The sequence below is a fragment of the Camelina sativa genome, chromosome 19, assembly GCF_030686135.1.
Source record: "Camelina sativa cultivar CO46 ecotype springtype chromosome 19, ASM3068613v1".
In the NCBI taxonomy this organism is placed as follows: domain Eukaryota; kingdom Viridiplantae; phylum Streptophyta; class Magnoliopsida; order Brassicales; family Brassicaceae; genus Camelina; species Camelina sativa.
In genome coordinates, this window is record NC_141898.1 from 26,133,001 (window position 1) to 26,150,451 (window position 17,451).

General features: G+C 34.9%; 4 protein-coding genes across 4 annotated transcripts; all 4 read left to right on the top strand.

Moving 5' to 3' along the window:
• Positions 1-239: 239 nt before the first annotated feature.
• LOC147921047 (uncharacterized) lies at positions 240-1,400 on the top strand. Its single transcript, XM_087501351.1, has one exon. It carries the CDS (start codon positions 240-242, stop codon positions 1,398-1,400), a length of 1,161 nt encoding a protein of 386 aa, XP_087357477.1.
• A 4,315-nt stretch (positions 1,401-5,715) lies between these two features.
• LOC104766855 (hexokinase-2) lies at positions 5,716-9,078 on the top strand. The gene is made up of 9 exons (XM_010490823.2): positions 5,716-6,250; positions 6,946-7,096; positions 7,190-7,372; positions 7,530-7,604; positions 7,701-7,856; positions 7,935-8,033; positions 8,124-8,254; positions 8,331-8,412; positions 8,500-9,078. Exons 1-9 carry the CDS (start codon positions 5,979-5,981, stop codon positions 8,857-8,859), a joined length of 1,509 nt encoding a protein of 502 aa, XP_010489125.1. The 5' UTR covers positions 5,716-5,978; the 3' UTR covers positions 8,860-9,078.
• LOC104766854 (uncharacterized) lies at positions 9,056-11,311 on the top strand. The gene has a single exon (XM_010490822.3). The coding sequence runs from the start codon at positions 9,416-9,418 to the stop codon at positions 11,189-11,191; it is 1,776 nt and encodes a 591-aa protein (XP_010489124.2). The 5' UTR covers positions 9,056-9,415; the 3' UTR covers positions 11,192-11,311.
• A 1,494-nt stretch (positions 11,312-12,805) lies between these two features.
• Positions 12,806-17,386, top strand: LOC104766853 (uncharacterized). The gene is made up of 14 exons (XM_010490821.2): positions 12,806-13,539; positions 14,034-14,089; positions 14,179-14,353; positions 14,458-14,559; positions 14,716-14,787; positions 14,995-15,111; positions 15,258-15,335; positions 15,426-15,488; positions 15,572-15,668; positions 15,758-15,836; positions 15,920-16,131; positions 16,345-16,490; positions 16,601-16,723; positions 16,833-17,386. Exons 1-14 carry the CDS (start codon positions 13,450-13,452, stop codon positions 16,983-16,985), a joined length of 1,563 nt encoding a protein of 520 aa, XP_010489123.1. The 5' UTR covers positions 12,806-13,449; the 3' UTR covers positions 16,986-17,386.
• The last annotated feature ends 65 nt before the right edge of the window (positions 17,387-17,451 follow it).

A 17,451-nucleotide genomic window follows, 5' to 3' on the forward strand; every position in this document is an offset into this window, starting at 1 on the left:
TTCTTATAGTGTACTCATATTTCTATATATCATATGATTCATATTAAATAAATAATTATTAGTATATTTTATTATGTTTTTAAAATATTATAAACCAAGTAAGGATTTTGATTTGAGAAGTTTCTAAACGCGTGGATCTAAAACCAAATAAGTATATGGATAAAATTGTCAATAATTGGGTGCATGTGTTGACTATGCTGGTAATCATGAAGGTCAATCATTTAATTAATCCCCTTACGATGGATTGGCACTTGCCCATTCTAGAGGAGTATATGGATCCAGTGGATATCCCGCTTATACAGAGTTTGGCGGTTAGTAAGTCTTTTCGTTCGGATAGACTGATTTGGCATTATACTAAGTCCGGTAAGTATTTCGTGAGGACTGGCTATAGGTTAGCACGAGAATTTCAAAAGGAAGCCGAATTTGGGCCAACGTGCACTGTTTTACGAGCACAAGCTTGGAAACTTGAGGTCCCCTCAAAATTTCAACATTTCTTCTGGCAGGTGGCTTCTGGTTGTCTCCCTGTAAAGGAACGGATCGCTCATAGGGGTGTACGGTGTGATGTTACGTGTCAACGGTGTGGTTATGCGGTGGAGTCTATTAATCACGCTCTTTTCGTGTGTGAACGTTCCCGTTTGGTTTGGGAGCTAACGTCGATGCATCTTTCTTCGACAGGGTTTCCCTACGGATCAGTGTATTCAAATTTGGATTTCTTATACTCCAAGGCCTTGTCGAGCTCCGGGGGTTTGGGTATTGGATTTTTGCTGCCCTGGATTTTGTGGACAATTTGGAAGTATAGGAATAAAAAAGTTTTTCAAGGAGTTGAGGCTGACCCAATTGATATTATAAATCAGGCGTCAACCGATAAACTTTTGTGGGAGGAGGCTAAGTCCTTCTCGGGGAACTTATTGACTCCTCAGCCGGTTCCGGAGGAAAGGGTTGTTTCTGTTTGGTGTCAGGTTGATGGGTCATGGAAAGGATCCGACCCTTTAGAGGGCTTGGGTTGGTGGTATGGGACTTATGAGGATAAGACGCTTCTTTTGGGAGCTCGCAGTCTTCGTCGTAGTCCCTCTTCCCTTCACTCGGAGCTTAATGCTTTGGTATGGGCGATGGAGTCTCTTCGGGCAATGGGGATTGATTGTCAGAATTTCGAGTCAGACAACGCTGAACTGGTGGCGATGGTGCAGGATCCGGACGACTGGCCAGCATTTTCGCACTTATTGGAAGACTTCCATTCCCTCAGATCATCTTACTCCTCCTTCACTCTGACACAGATTCCGCGAACGTCAAACGCCCGAGCAGACTGTCTTGCTCGTTCTTTTAGACCTTTAGCTTCTGAATCTTCTTTTGTGAATTCTCTTCCTCCAGATTGGGCAACTAATCTTGGAGTCACTTTTTAATTTATTTAAATGTAAGGTTGGAAAAAAAAAAATGATTTTGTTCTTGGAGTTTGATGGGTTAACAAGTTGTGTGGTAGTCTAAAAAAAGGTTTTTCAGTGGAAGAATGTGAAGAAGTTGACGAGGAAGAAGAAGAAAAAGAGTATAACGAATAACCAAACGGTAAAAGTTACGATGACAATTAACACAAAATTTGACAATGAAAATGACAAGAAAGAATATGAAGAATAAAAAATATTGAATAAAAAATACGAAAACATAGGTGGTAGCGATCAATTAAATATGAAAACAAGTTAAATTCATGATTATAAAATTGTTTCGTTTTTCTGGTGATCAAAGAAAATGGTTTAGGATATGTGAGGTCATCAGTTTGATTTGCCTCCCTGGACGTCAAGTTAAATTTATGATTTTTTTTATCAGATTTGATTTTATAACACAACTGATTTTTTATATTTTAAAAAATTATGTATCTGAAATTTAATTTTTTTCCTCAGTACTAATTTTATTTTTTTATGAGATAATATTTTATTACCGTAATCAATCATATATATTTTTTATCAAAATATATCAAATAAATCCACACTACGCGTGGATTCAAAACCTAGCTTTATAAATAAAAAAAAAAAATTGTGTGACATCGAATTTTGTAAATTTTTATATGGGTAAAATGATGGAAGTTTTTTTAAAAGAAATCTGTTATGCTGTTTGTTAGCTTGTTCTAGCTCTCGTAGACACCAAAACTGTCCCATGTTTATTAGTTATTACATATATCCATGGCCCATTTTCAAGCACTAAACATTTTGAAGTTAAACAAAATCATGATGTATATTGTTCTTTTTCTTTCAGTAAAACGAAGAGTTTTGAAGATGGGAACGATTGCTCTAAGTTAAATAATACTACTTTGTAGGATTAGTATAGCTGCATCAAAACATTCAGGCCTAGCTTTTGTCGGTTTTGTCTTTGGCCGATCTTTGAAACTATCTTAAGACATAAACTGAAGATATTAGACATTTGTATTTCGGTTCTGTTCGATAAAGTGTAACTAAAATTATCACCTTGGATATATCATATATTATTCGGATTTTCTTTTAATTATCTATCGTTTTTAGAATTACTCGACTAGCTTAATTAGTTAATTATCGAAGTTACCCAATTTTTTTTAAAAAATTATTTGTACTTACTGAAATAATTGATTTAAAATCTAATTCTTATTCGTTTGGATAGTAATTGGATACTATCTGAATTATCCATTCATTATCCGGTTCGTTTTTTCCCCTAAAACTATTTACTCTTTGTAACGTTTCGGATATTTGTTTTCACTTTTCATTATCTGAATGATCTATACATTACCCAATTCGTTTTTTCTTAAGTAATTAAATATGGGAAAACAATTTTTGATATCGTAGTTGTGTTATATATATCTATACTTTTGTCCGATCAATAGCCACCATTATATATCCCAAATTTTTATCTAACATATGGAGGGTTAAAAATAGTATCAAAATATAGTGATTTAAGAAAAAATGTTTTTAAAACCAGAGGCTCGATGTATAAATAATAGATAGGAATCAAACTTCTATTATATGCAAATGATGTAAGACTCCAGAAGAATCATCTTTCTCCACCGTTGTTTTGAGAAAACTAGTTGAGGACCACTTATTATGATATTGATAGCGACTTACCAAAACCATAAATTAACTTCTTTTTTTTAAACGTATGCAGCTTCATTCGCAGCTTAGCGTACCAAAGAATCTGCAGCTTCATTCGCTGTACGAGAAACTAAAGATAAATTAACTCTATTTTTTAGTTTATTATTTTTTTGTCGTGCCTCTGTTTTTTTGTTTTTTCAATATGAAAACAGCACATTCATATATGACGTAAAAAAACTACTGTATTCTTTAGTTTGTGAAAGTTTATATTTTATTCACGTCTCGAGTTCAAATCTCAAAACGACATGAATATAGTTGCGAGCTTTTGGTTTTCAGTAAAATCTGATGGTGACATGGTGTGGGTATGTATGCTCATCAACGTACGTTTTACCTAGTACAGTAAAATTTAGTCTTTAGCCACCAAGTCACCAACATAAAAAAAAAAAAAAACACGTATTGGTAACGTTGGACGTTGTTTTCAATTTTCCATTAACAAAACGAGCAAACACATAATGGTTTTCTTAAATATTTTTTTTGTCATTGTCAGTGTCGTGGACAAAAAGAAACATTAACCTGATATTTGAGCTTTTATATGTTTTTGTTGGATCCGTTGATAAATTGAACTTTTATTTGTTTTAGGTTATATAAGTTGACAATTAATAGATTAGTACGTCGTTTAGTGATATTAATCTATTGATATTGTTCAGAATGTTTCACTAAGTAGGATTACCATTCTGGTGATTGTTCAATTCATTATTTGAATTATCACAAAATACTATTATACTATTGAAATATAAGCATGAGTCGCGGCTTCCATCTAGTTGAGTTTGTTTACAAGGGTTTTAAATTAGAGCTATATATATCCGAGGCGGTAAGCCGGTATATATCACGGTTTCCTCAACTTTGTTGTGCGGGTTGGCCTGGTTGTTCATGAAGTTTGTTTTGTCCATCTACTTCACCATATTTATTTAGTTATGGCTAAATTATAGTTTAAGGCTGATTTGATATGTTTCATTCTTAAATATGTTTCGAATTATACTCAATTATGTTGGTTTAGTTCCGTACAACCAACTAGTTTAATTGAAAAAAATGTTTATTATTTTTGTTGGATTCGATTTTGATGGAATGTCTACTGACTACCACCGGATTTGAACAAGGACTTTGCATAGTTTTAGTATTAAAAAAGTCTAAAAAGTAGAAAGCTAAAGAGTGAGTAGTATGTTGTTGTTAACACTTTATGCATATAAGATAATTCAAAATATTAGCTTTCTCGTACCAAACTGATGTGAAATCTAAAATGACTTTGATCAGAAAAGAGACACACATGCACTCAAAAAATAAAAAAGGTGTCAGCCAGATGATGTTAGATCCCACTGAATTTGCCAATACCCAAATTTTACTATTCCCATTTCATTATAGCGTACAAAGCTTTGGCTCCAATTAATAACAACATTTAGCGGTTGTAGAAAAGACAATTAGAAAAAATGGTTATATTAACATGAACGATTAAATAATAGTTTTGATTAGTAACAAATAGTTGAATTCTAAACAAGTTATTATAGAAAATAATATAAAAATAAATTAAAATATGAATATTTCAAAGAAAAAAATATTTATATTTTTATAAATTCTTTTAGAAAATAATAAATATGAATATTATTTTTTAAAAATTTAAATAATTAAAAAATATAATCGCTTCGTTTGCAAACAAACCGTCTCATTTGTAAATAAACCGCCTTGTTTTTTAGACGGTTGAAAACTACCCATTTTCCTCCTTCTAACCACTCTCTGTAACTATTTTTTTCGATCACCAACTCTAATCGCTTCTTTCAATCGCTATGTTGATTAATAATTTTTAAGACGGTTCGTTTGCAAAACAGGCAATTGAAGGTTACAATCTTTTCTTTTTGTGTGACAAAACTTTGGACAAGTTTCAACATGTGTGTGAATTATCCTTCAAACTTTTATCGGATGTCACCAAAATAAATACAAAAAATATATAAACCAACGATTTCTCTCTTTTGTTTTATTTATCATTATTATTATTTTATCATTATTATTATTATTATTATTATATTGTTTGCGGAAGTAGTTTAGGAATGTTTTACAAAAACTAAATTCTTATTTTGCTAAATAATTAGGTCAACAAAAGACCTCTTTTACACATAAAAAGATTGCTCACATTAAAAAAAAAACAAAGAAGAAATTATTACAGATTTACAACAGAAATGGATTGAAGAATTTACAAAATAATTAGCGTAATTTTATGTCGGTGTTCAAATCAATAATGAGTTCTTATAATATTGTGCTGACTGCTGACCAATGACTATATTTATATATATTTCGCCGTCTTTTAGCTCTTAAATAGACTCAAGCGTTATTTTTTTTATTAATAATATAAAGCGAAGAAGACGTGTCAAGTCAAAACTAACTAAAATTAGATATTCACATATATACATTTTCATAATGAAAATTTAATTCCATAAAGTGTAAAATAAATGATAATACCCAAAATGAGATTAAAACATTCGATAAATTCATAAGAACTAGCTAAAACGTCCTCCACAAAATTCGGCAAGAAAAAGACCAAAACCAAATCTTTTAAAGGGTCACTTTCGTAACTTTACACAAACTCCATTACCCATCGTAGATATATATATATATATATATATTAAAAAAAACCTAAAAAAACCGAAACCAATTTTTTTTAAAAATAATTTAAATAAACTTTTCGTAGTTTACAGACAACAGAGCTGCTTACGTGTTCTTCAAAATTCGTACCTCAACTAGATTAGATCCATCCTTCATCTCTCATTAGGGTTCTCTAAATTTCAAAGCTTCTTGTTTTGATTCTGCCAAATTTTGTTCCTTTTTTTTTTCTTTTTGGTAAGAATTTAGTTTTAGTATTCGGAGAGAGAGAGAGATAGAGAGATGGGTAAAGTGGCTGTTGCGACGACGGTGGTGTGCTCTGTGGCGGTGTGTGCGGCGGCGGCGCTGATTGTGCGGCGGCGAATGCAAAGCTCAGGGAAATGGGCAAGAGTGATTGAGATCTTGAAAGCTTTCGAAGAGGATTGTGCAACGCCAGTTGCGAAATTGAGACAAGTGGCTGATGCTATGACCGTTGAGATGCACGCTGGTCTTGCCTCTGAAGGTGGAAGCAAGCTTAAGATGCTTATTAGCTACGTTGATAATCTTCCTTCTGGGTAATATTCAATTTTGTTCCCTTAATTTTGTGAATTGGATTGAGATAACAAAAAAAAAAAAAAAAAAAAAAGATAAAAGTGGAGATTTTTATCTGAATTCAGATGAGTTTGGATAACATCGTTTGCCACGTTTCTTCAATTTAGATAATGTTATGAGTTTCATCTAAAAAAAAGTATCATGCTTTATGATGATTGATATGGAATTCGTTTTTTTTTTTTTTTTATATTTCACTTGTTTGATTGTCTCATTTGTTAGAGAATCTATGGAATCCGGATCCGTCACTTTGAATCATAATCTCTCTTGATTGCAAGAGTCTAGAGATTCTTATCCTTAATAGTATCTGCATTTTTTATATCTCACTGTTCCAAAGTTTGGCTATTATTATTATCACTTTCTTGGATTAGAAAGAGTTTTTTGTTTTTTTTTTTAATGTTTTCTGTCTTGTTCTTTGTAGGAGTCCATATGTCTTTGTAAGAGGATTTAATGTAACTTTTTGGTGAATTATGAGTGTGTGCACTTTCACTGTGCACTTGTTTGTTTTTGGGGTCTAATTAAGTAGTAAAGTTTGAGATGTAATTGGATCTTCTAATGCTTGTTGAGATGTAATTGGTATGATGCTAATTAAGTAGTAAAGGTTTTAGCTGTAATTGGATGAGCTTCTAAATGCTTGTTGCTGCTATCTATTATTTGACAGGGATGAAACTGGTTTCTTCTATGCGTTGGATCTAGGCGGAACAAATTTCCGTGTAATGCGTGTGCTTCTTGGTGGGAAGCAAGACCGTGTTGTTAAACGAGAGTTCAAAGAAGAATCAATTCCTCCTCATCTCATGACCGGGAAATCAGATGTCAGTTTTCTTACTGTACTTTATGTTTATGTATAGTCTTGGATGATCTATCTCTTTGTGTGTTGATTGTGTTTTGTGTAATTATGGAGGCAGGAGTTATTCGATTTCATCGTTGAAGTTCTTGCAAAGTTTGTCGCTACAGAAGGCGAGGACTTTCATCTCCCACCCGGTAGGCAAAGGGAGTTAGGATTCACTTTCTCATTTCCGGTTAAGCAGACTTCTTTGTCCTCTGGCACTCTCATCAACTGGACAAAGGGCTTTTCCATTGATGATACAGTTGAGCTTGATTTCCCTTTCATCTATATTTATTTCATTACAGAAGCTTCTGTTCTTCCTCTAGACTTCATGAACCCTGTTTTGTTGTAGCTAAGAAATTTACAGGCTTTGCTTTTTTGAAATTCTGACCTCTGTTTCTTGGTGATTGTTTGTGTAGGTTGGTGAAGATGTTGTTGGAGAACTTGTTAAAGCTATGGAAAGAGTTGGGTTGGACATGCGTGTTGCAGCGCTTGTGAGTTTTCCCTCTTACCCAATCTTTGTTTCAGCTAGCAGAAATTTGTGTTAATCTATTTGATTATGATATTGTTATACCTTTGTAAACTGTAAGGTTAATGATACCATTGGAACACTCGCGGGTGGTAGATACACTAATCCGGATGTTGTTGTCGCTGTTATTTTGGGCACCGGCACAAATGCAGCCTATGTCGAACGTGCACATGCAATTCCCAAATGGCATGGTTTGCTTCCAAAATCAGGAGAAATGGTTTGTGTTTTCCCCAAAAGCATAACAATTCCGATTTAGGCTTTGCAGTACTTGAATCTTAGATGTAATGCCATGTAGGTTATAAACATGGAGTGGGGAAACTTCAGGTCATCGCATCTTCCATTGACAGAATACGACCATTCTCTAGATTCCGAGAGTTTGAATCCAGGTGAACAGGTATGAGCTTTGAACCTGGCTTTTAAGTTCGTTTAGAGAAGCATCATGACATGACTCTTAAAGATTCTATCTGGCGTTTAACAATTTCAGATTCTTGAGAAAATTATATCCGGAATGTATTTGGGAGAAATCTTGCGTAGAGTTCTTCTGAAGATGGCTGAAGAAGCTGCTTTCTTTGGTGACGTTGTCCCACCTAAGCTAAGAATACCATTCATCATAAGGTTGATTAATTAACTTCTTGGATATGGTTACTTGCACTAAATCAGCAGTCTAATAATCACTAATCACATTGTGCAGGACCCCGAACATGTCTGCTATGCACAGCGACACTTCTCCGGATTTGAAGGTTGTGGGAAGCAAGCTAAAAGACATATTGGAGGTTAGACACTTTCTCATATACATAATGATTTCACACTTTAAAAGGTATAACTGAAATCTAAAAAGACTATCTTTGGTGAACGCTCAGGTCCCTACATCTTCTCTGAAGATGAGAAAAGTTGTAATCAGCCTATGTAACATCATCGCAAGCCGAGGAGCTCGTTTGTCTGCTGCAGGGATCTATGGAATCCTCAAGAAAATAGGAAGAGACGCAGCAAAAGATGGAGAAACTCAGAAATCTGTGATAGCCATGGACGGTGGGCTATTCGAGCACTACACTCAATTCAGCGAGACAATGAAGAGTTCATTGAAAGAGTTGCTTGGAGATGAAGTTTCAGAGAGTGTTGAAGTGATTCTATCGAATGATGGTTCAGGTGTTGGAGCAGCATTACTCGCTGCTTCTCATTCTCAGTATCTCGAACCTGAAGAAGTCTCTGAAACAAGTTAATCTTAAAGCCTTTTTTTTTGGTGTGAACCCTTCTTCTTTGTTTGCCAATTAGGGTTTAAACAAATAAAAAGAAGAAGAAGGTAAAATTTTCAGGAACAAAATAAAAACTGGATTCTTCTTCAAGCTCTGGGAAATTCAGAACACCAGCCAATGTTGTAGAACTATATATATATTCGAGATCTTTATATAAATGTTCATTTTTTTTTCCCAAAACAAAAATCTAAAGGGTTATATTAATTGATTTGTAAATCTAAAGGGTTCAATCTGATGAGTACGCTTATATTTTTTTTCCCAAAACAGAAATCTAAAGGGTTCAAGAGTACAACGACATCGTTTTGCATTCATTTTCGGTTATACAAACGATATCTTTCTTATCTTCTCCACTTCTCTCCTCTGCTCTTTCCCTTAAACCCTAAAGTTTTCTGGTATTCATCAGATTGGTCTATCAATGAGAGAATATTCAACTACCGTTTTCTAATAGCCCCTCTTTGTTTCAAAAATTTCACCTTTCTCCACCGTTCGCTCTTTTTGATCTCTTCTGTTTTACCCCAAAATCATGTACTGTAATTTAACAAGAAGCCAAGGTTTTCCAATGGCGATTAGGGTTTCATTACAACAAACGGCAGTCAAAAGCTGTTTCCAGTTCTCAAAGTCTTCGTCTTTATTACCAGTTAAGTTTCTCTTAAACCCTAAAGGATGCGCCTTTACGAATGTTTCGACTGGTTTAGTTAGTTCTCGCCTTAATTCTATGAAGATTGCAATGTTGAGTAAGCCTGGATGTGTTAGAGGTTTTTCGAGTTTTGATTCTCAGAGATTTGGCAAACGAAGCAATCGTGTTGGTAGTAGTAATAGAGGGAAATCTAGATTTGAATCGAAAGCTTACCGAGAGAAGAGAAGTAGCGGTGATGGCCGTTCTAGTGGAGATTCGATTTGGGTGAAATCTGATGAGAAGCCAGTGGGAGAAAAGTTTCAGAGAGGTTCTTGGGAGAAACGAGATGGTAGAAATGGTTCTGTTTCTAATAGGAGAGATAGATTTAGAGGTTATGGTGAAACGAGGAATCGAGATTCTTTTCGTTCTAGAGGAGATGATAGAATCAGTGAAGTGGAAGAAGAAAGTAAGAAAGGTGGTGGGAACTCGATTTGGGTGGCGAATAATGATAAACCGGCGAAAGAGCAATCGCCGAGAGTTAACAGCCGGTCGTCTTGGGAGGATACAACAAGAAATCAGAAGTCTTTTGGTGCCCGAGGTGATGATAGAATCATTGAAGAAGAAGAAGAAGAGGAAACGGTGAGTCATGCCCGTGAAGATGGTGATGATGGAATTGTTGAAGAAGAACCAGATAATACTAGGTGGTCTGAGATCAAAAATAGGTTCAATAGATATGATGTAAGAGAACAAGGACGTGGGAATGCAGCATATCAGAACTGGAATAGGCAAGAGAGCTGGGGTAGGAAAACATGGCAAGAGGCGACCGAGTCCAGCGTGCCTAGGCTGGAGGGTGAAGTGGTTTATGGAGTAAGTCCAGTGTTGGCTGCACTCTCTGTTGGGAGACGAGAGTTCTATGCTCTCTATGTTCAAGAGGGTTTGGATTTGAGCAGTAACAACAAGAAGAAGAAAGACAAGAAGGGGTTTGAGAAAGTCTTGAAAATCTCTGAAAAACTTGGGTTAAACATCAAGGAAACGTCAAAGCATGATCTTAACATGGTCTCTGATAACAGACCGCATCAAGGATTGGTGCTTGATGCTTCACCCTTGGAACTGGTGAAAGTGAAAGAACTAGATCCGATTTCATCTGAGGAAGAGAAATCTTCTCTTTGGGTAGCTCTTGATGAGGTCACTGATCCGCAGAACTTAGGTGCGATCATAAGATCCGCTTACTTTTTTGGAGCCACAGGTGTTGTTGTATGCGCGAAAAACTCAGCTCCATTAAGTGCGGTTGTGAGTAAAGCAAGTGCTGGATCACTCGAGGTTATGGAACTCAGGTACTGCAAAAACATGATGCAGTTTTTAGAAGCTTCTGCTGAGAACGGTTGGCGTGTGGTTGGTGGTTCGGTATCTCCAAAGGCTGTTGCTTTGAACGAGGTTTTACCCGGTAGTCCGACAATACTTGTCTTGGGGAATGAAGGAACGGGTTTAAGGCCGTTAGTGGAGAGATCTTGTACTGACTTAGTCAGGATTAGTGGTAATATGCCAAATGATGTTGCTGTTACAGAGTCTGATGATGCGGAAGGTGGAGGCTTCAGATCATTTCTTGCTGTGGAGAGCTTGAACGTGAGTGTTGCAGCTGGTTTGTTTCTTCATCACTTGATAGGCAACAAATCAAGCGCTTGAACCCTCGGTGATGTATCCTTAGTAATTCCATTTTTGCACCAAACTTGGGATTTGTTCTTTACTTGTATAACTTTATGCTCTTATTATATTGCTATGTTACGAAAATGGATTCTTTTGATGGTACGATCTGATCTATCTATGCTCGGAAAGCTGCATTATCCGTGTTTCTAATGTTGCATTAGGGAAGGGATACAGACAAATAAATAATTAAGGTTAGTTGAAACGTTAACTAAAAACCACATTCAGAATATACCCATGTTGCTTCACTACTTTTTTAGAGAAGGATATGGAGCCAAAAACATGAAATGGGTACCACAATATCCTTTTTTCTAGGCACAAGTAGCAATACGGTCCAGTTCAGCCTGTGAATTAAAATGTAAAAACATTGGCAATTTGGTAAAATGTATTATTTTTAGTAGTATGACGAAAAATGTTTTGTTAATCTATTGAAGTCAATTTCTTGCAACATACTGTACGTAGTTTATTTCTTGTACACAACACCAAATCTAGTTACGGACATAAGCAAACAATGTTTTAGATTGGTTTAAGAGATTATTGTTTGACCGTGATCCAAAAAAACAAACACAAAATTAAGCTATGAAAATATGTAATTACGATGTTCAAAAAAGAAGAACAAACATAGGTAGAAAGTCTAGAACGAAGACAATAGTTTTGTTCACTCATCTTTTGTCAAAAAAAAAAAAAAAAAAAAAAAACTTTGTTCACTCATCACTGCCAATATAAAATATGTATAGTTTTTATTTTTATAATCTAAGCAAACAGAATCTAATTTTTTTTTTAAACTAATCTAATAAATGGATAATTTAGGCCATATGGGTTTACAACTATTCCAAAATTGATTTGGAAAACATTACAAGGCAAACACAATAATATTTTTAAGTCACATCAGAGAAGAAGATGCATAAGAATATACCAGAGAACATAATGCAAATACGCAAAAGAGATCAATGATTAGGTCATAGGAGTAATAAATTATAGAACAAAATATGTTTGAATATAATAATTATGAAAAGAAGAAATTGGGTTGTCAATTTTTTTTTTAAAACACACATGTATCTAAGCTGTCACCACTCGTGATACTCTCTGTTCGAAAAGGACATCTTCAGATTCGGGCATCACATTCTGGCATCTTTGCCGCCAAAATCAACTTATTAAACAAACAATTTATTTATTTTCCTCTTGAATAAGAATAATCTTTCACGAGAAAGCAAAAAAAAAAAAAAAGCACACACTAGTTGATGTGTTTTGGTGTGATTGATCAAAAAAACCTATGTAACAAATAATCAAAATATCATTCACCATTTCTAAAACATATATTACAGTATTTATATTGGCAGCGAACAAAACATATAACCAATCCAAAATAAATGAAATATTATAAGAATCTTTCCAAAAGATAACCAATCCAACACTTATGGCCAGTAAAAGCGTACCACCAGTTGACACATATGGTCACACGCTAGAGTCTAGAGTTTAACAAAATCTTTTCACAATGAACCAACCAACAAAAATGTTTGTAACGCGTTTCAGCAATATCACTGAGAAAAATCTGTTCCTTTATTAGCTCTATACAAAATAAATGAAAGAACAAAATGTGCAACAAATATTTAACGTGTAAAACATATAATGTATAAACTTATTACTATTAATTTTTTGACAGATTTACAATCATATATATTTCTTTTAAACAAAATATATATTTCCTTAATTATTGGGAATAATTTATTTTTCTTTTTTAGTTGATGACAACAACAACAACAACAACAACAACAAAAAAAATATCTTATTTAAATAGAAGGTGCTGCTAGCTAAATTCTTAAAAATAAAATAGTAATTTTTTTTTGGGGATTAAAAAAAAGAAAAGAAAGAAAAAGGTAAGAAAAATAGGGGATGTGTACATGATTGAATGGTGAATTTGTGTGATTCCTTCTGGGAAAAAAAAAAAAGAGTTTTATACTTAATTAAGTTATTTTATATTTTGGGTTCTACTCTCTGGATTGTCGCTGGTCCGTCAATGGTGATCTGAGTTTTGCACGAATCTAATTTGGTTTCGATGTTGTGACAACAGAGAGAGAGAGAGAGAGAGAGAGATACAAGGAGACGATTTTCAAAATCTAGGGTTTCTCATTTTTTGCTCTCTTCTTCTCATAATCCCTTTTTATTCTCGCGACCAAGAGGACTAGAACAAAAGCGAGAGAAGCAAAGACAAAAAAAAAAAAACAAAACAACAAAGAAAGATGTCTACAGCATTGGACTCCATTGATGCGATTCTCTTCTCTCTTAGCAGAGCTTTCACCAGCCCTTTCGCTGTCTTCGTTCAGATCCAGGTGTCACCTCTCTTTCCTTTTTTTTTTTTTTTCCGTTGCTTCAGATCGAATGAAAGTTTTCTCCTTTTTCTTCTCTTTCACAATTTTGAATTTTGCTTTGCTCTTCTCGTTTGAATCACACACACCTCTTCTGATGATTCCCAATAAAACCCAATTCTCTTTTTCATCTTTTATGTTGGTTCAGATCGAAAGTTTGGTCCTTTTTTTTTCTCTTTCAATGTTGGAGAAAACAATTATGGATTTTGGGGATTTATTAAGCTACGTTCTGTTCTCTAGAGGTTTGAAAAGTAATGGTTTTTATTAAGTACCATAATGAAGCGTAGAAAAGAAGAAATTTTTAGCCTTTATTGATGAATCAAACATAGTTTTTCAAGGAAGAATAAAAGGTTCAGATCATCAGTTTTGGCTTAACGTGTTTGATTGGGTATTTTTATCATCAGGATAAGAATTTTCTTGTGTTTGCTGTTTCTTAATTTTTCCTTTTTGTGCCTCAGGGGTGTACAATATGCTTACTCCTTGCTATCGGCTGGTTTTTGGCTGAATATGTCAGGTAGTGTCCTTTACCATATAAAAAAGCCTGATTTTGATTTACAATCTGAGTTATGTTTTCTGAATATATGTGTGTTCTACTTGTGTAAGGAACCGAGAGGTTAAGAGAATTAAAAACAGCATGAAAGCGGGCAATAGCTTGGCCTTTCTTTATCAAGATATCAATGAACTCGAGCACTCTAGGCAGGTCAAACTTCCCAGAGTATCCGTTGTCATGCCTCTAAAAGGTTTTGGAGAACACAATTTACACAACTGGAGAAGTCAGGTTAGCCTCTCATGTTGCAGTATCATTGTCTCCTTTTCTTGGCAGAGTTTTCTTACTTTTCGTGGCAAACTTAATTTTGAAAATTGAGCCATGTATATGTGTAGATTACTTCTCTCTATGGCGGGCCATTGGAATTCCTTTTTGTTGTAGAAAGTACGGAAGACCCTGCATATCACGCTGTTTCCCGTCTATTATCTATGTATCAGGTACAGCAGACACGTCTCAACATATCTTTGTGGTTGTTTAATTTTTTGCTACCGATGCAAGTACTCTCCACAAAAGTTCAATTTATAGTTCGTTCGGCCTCCATTTGTCTTGAAGTATCTACTGACTCCTCATCTTTCTTCACCGAATGTGCACAGGATGATGTTGAAGCTAAGGTTGTGGTTGCTGGTTTATCGACAACTTGCAGCCAGAAAATTCATAATCAGTTGGTATGTATGATCTTTAATGTAGATTGAATTTTTTGGTGAATGGCTTTCATGGGTTGCACCAGTGTTTTTTCTCTCTCAATATATTCCCTCTCTCCTTTGTGACTGTTCTTAGCTATAACCATGAGAAGAGAAACTATCTTCCAATTTAATGTTTTTCATTTTTGTTTATTCATTGGCTTTAGCTGAATTTATTTGTATTTCTTGAAGATTGGAGTTGAGAAAATGCACAAAGACAGCAAATATGTATTATTTCTGGACGACGATGTTAGACTGCATCCTGGAACAATCGGAGCTCTCACAACTGAGATGGAGAAAAATCCGGAGGTGGTACCCAACCTACATTATTCATGAATGAACTGGCTTAGTTTTCTTGTTTCTGTTTACATGTGTCGGAGACATTGCTAATGAGAATAGACCCTTATATTTCCTTCTGTTTGAATTTGTTTAACAGTTATAGTGATCTCTTGCAGATTTTTATTCAAACAGGGTATCCTCTAGACTTGCCTTCTGGAACTCTTGGGAGTTATTGCATCTATGAGTACCACATGGTAGAGTGCCTATAATCACTGGATTCCTTATCAAGCTTTTAGATTCTTCGTGTTTGTAATTTGCTAGTATTTGGCATCTTCTCTTTACAGCCTTGCTCAATGGGATTTGCGACTGGCGGGAGAACATTCTTTTTATGGGGAGGGTGTATGATGGTATGTAGATAACATGATACGTAATGTTTCTTTTATATTCTCTGCTACATCTAATTTTGGTGATTGTTTGCAACTATTTGTAGATGCATGCCGATGATTTCAGACAAGATCGATACGGTGTTGTCTCTGGCTTACGTGATGGTGGATATTCAGATGATATGACACTTGCCTCTCTAGCAGGTAACCTTTGGTTCTGAGTTTTCCTCCATTTTGTTGCACGATATATGCCTATTGTATGTTTAGTTGACAGTTTCTTCTTTTCACTGCAGGTGCTCACAAGAGGCTCATTACATCTCCTCCTGTTGCTGTTTTTCCTCATCCTCTTGCAAGTGATCTGAGTTTTGGACGGTACATTTGCTTATTTACTTGTTTGAACCCAAAGGTACTGAATATTTAGATGTTTAACCATTTTTTTTCTTTCTTATTTATAGGTACTGGAACTACCTGAGAAAGCAAACCTTTGTGCTAGAATCTTACATATCCAAAGTTAACTGGATAATGAACAAGGCTTTGTTTGCTGTCCACTGCTATCTTTCATGGGGTTTTATTGCACCATATGTTATGGCTGTCATTCACATCACATCAGCTTTAAGAATCTACATTAAGGGCTATCAACTTGAAGACACAGCCTTTGCATCTGGTGGTGAGCATACGTTTCCTCTTATTTAGGTGGGATATGTGTTTCGGATGAGAGAAAATTGTCCTATTGCCACGATGATTGCTAGTGTGTTGGGGGATCTTGAACTGTTGTAATACATGTGGAAGCATAGTGATTTGTCATCTTTAACTTGAACTATAGGATTGTCTGTTTTTTCTTATGCTGCATACTGACCTGAAAAGATGAGGTTCTATGTAGGTATGTTGCTTGTTATAATGTTGGCGGTCTGCACTTTCATTGAACTTCTTTCAATGTGGAATTTGACAAGGCGAGAAGTTCAATTATGCAATCTGTTATCCCCTGAGGCTCCTCGTCTCTCTCTTGCAACATACAACTGGGGACTTGTAAGTACTTTCATCTTCTAATATTGAGTTAGATTATAACTAGAAATAGTTGTGGTGGTGAATAGATATGGAAGTTAACATTTTCATTTTGATTGGGGGAAAACGTACAGATTTTTGTAGCAATGCTTGTAGACAACTTCCTATACCCGATCTCAGCTTTCCGTTCTCACTTTTCTCAATCCATAAACTGGTCTGGAATCCGATACCATTTGAAAGATGGAAAGATATTCAAGGTAAATCAATTGCCTTTTTTTTTTTTTTTTTGTCTCACTTCACTTGTTTTAGATATGTTGTGTTCAATTAGACAAAGCGTATCTGTAATTGTTTGTAACGTGATATCAGATTGAGAGACGAAAGGATATGGGACCAGCAAAGACAGATTTAGGAGGCAAACATTTGTATGGTAAGAAAGGAGCTCCTCAGAAAGCTTCATTCTTAAGCTCCTTGGGAAGAAATTTGGCTCACTGGCGACAACCGAAGAAATTCGATGTTTAAAAAAAAAAGGTCCGTAATTTATACAGTAGAAGCAAGCTCAAAAAGTCATTTTTTGCCCGGGAATTCGCGGGTGAACTGATGATTCTTTGCAATGTTGGTGATTCTTTTTCAAGAAGGGGAAGATTTGATTCGATTTTTTTCTCTTTTTTTTTTTTTTACTTGTTGGCTTCAAATGTTTATTGGTGATGAAAGGCATTAATTCTCCCCCTTTAGTAAATTTTTATTTATTGATCTCTTTCTGTTTGTTTTAATTTTGGGTTTTACTTAGCCGTTTGAGATGAAATATATTGCTTACCATCTTAATTCATCACCTTGGTTTCTGTAATTGTTTGGTTCTTTCATCATTCATCTTTTTAGTTTGTTGTGTATCTTACAAATGTTCAATCCAATTTAAATTCCCATTCTTGCCTTGTTTTCTAGTTGTCTGAAATATCAATATTCCAAATTGAAGTTGTGTGTCACAATT

Bases quoted from the DNA above. Each gene is read 5' to 3' on its own strand.
- LOC104766854 (XM_010490822.3), top strand. From the start codon at position 9,416: ATGTACTGTAATTTAACAAGAAGCCAAGGTTTTCCAATGGCGATTAGG.
- LOC104766853 (XM_010490821.2), top strand. From the start codon at position 13,450: ATGTCTACAGCATTGGACTCCATTGATGCGATTCTCTTCTCTCTTAGC. The intron at 14,354-14,457 runs GTTAGCCTCTCA...GTATATGTGTAG, and splicing joins TACACAACTGGAGAAGTCAG to ATTACTTCTCTCTATGGCGG. The intron at 15,336-15,425 runs GTAGAGTGCCTA...TTCTCTTTACAG, and splicing joins GCATCTATGAGTACCACATG to CCTTGCTCAATGGGATTTGC.
- LOC104766855 (XM_010490823.2), top strand. From the start codon at position 5,979: ATGGGTAAAGTGGCTGTTGCGACGACGGTGGTGTGCTCTGTGGCGGTG. The intron at 7,373-7,529 runs GTTGAGCTTGAT...TTGTTTGTGTAG, and splicing joins GCTTTTCCATTGATGATACA to GTTGGTGAAGATGTTGTTGG. The intron at 7,857-7,934 runs GTTTGTGTTTTC...AATGCCATGTAG, and splicing joins TTCCAAAATCAGGAGAAATG to GTTATAAACATGGAGTGGGG.
- LOC147921047 (XM_087501351.1), top strand. From the start codon at position 240: ATGGATTGGCACTTGCCCATTCTAGAGGAGTATATGGATCCAGTGGAT.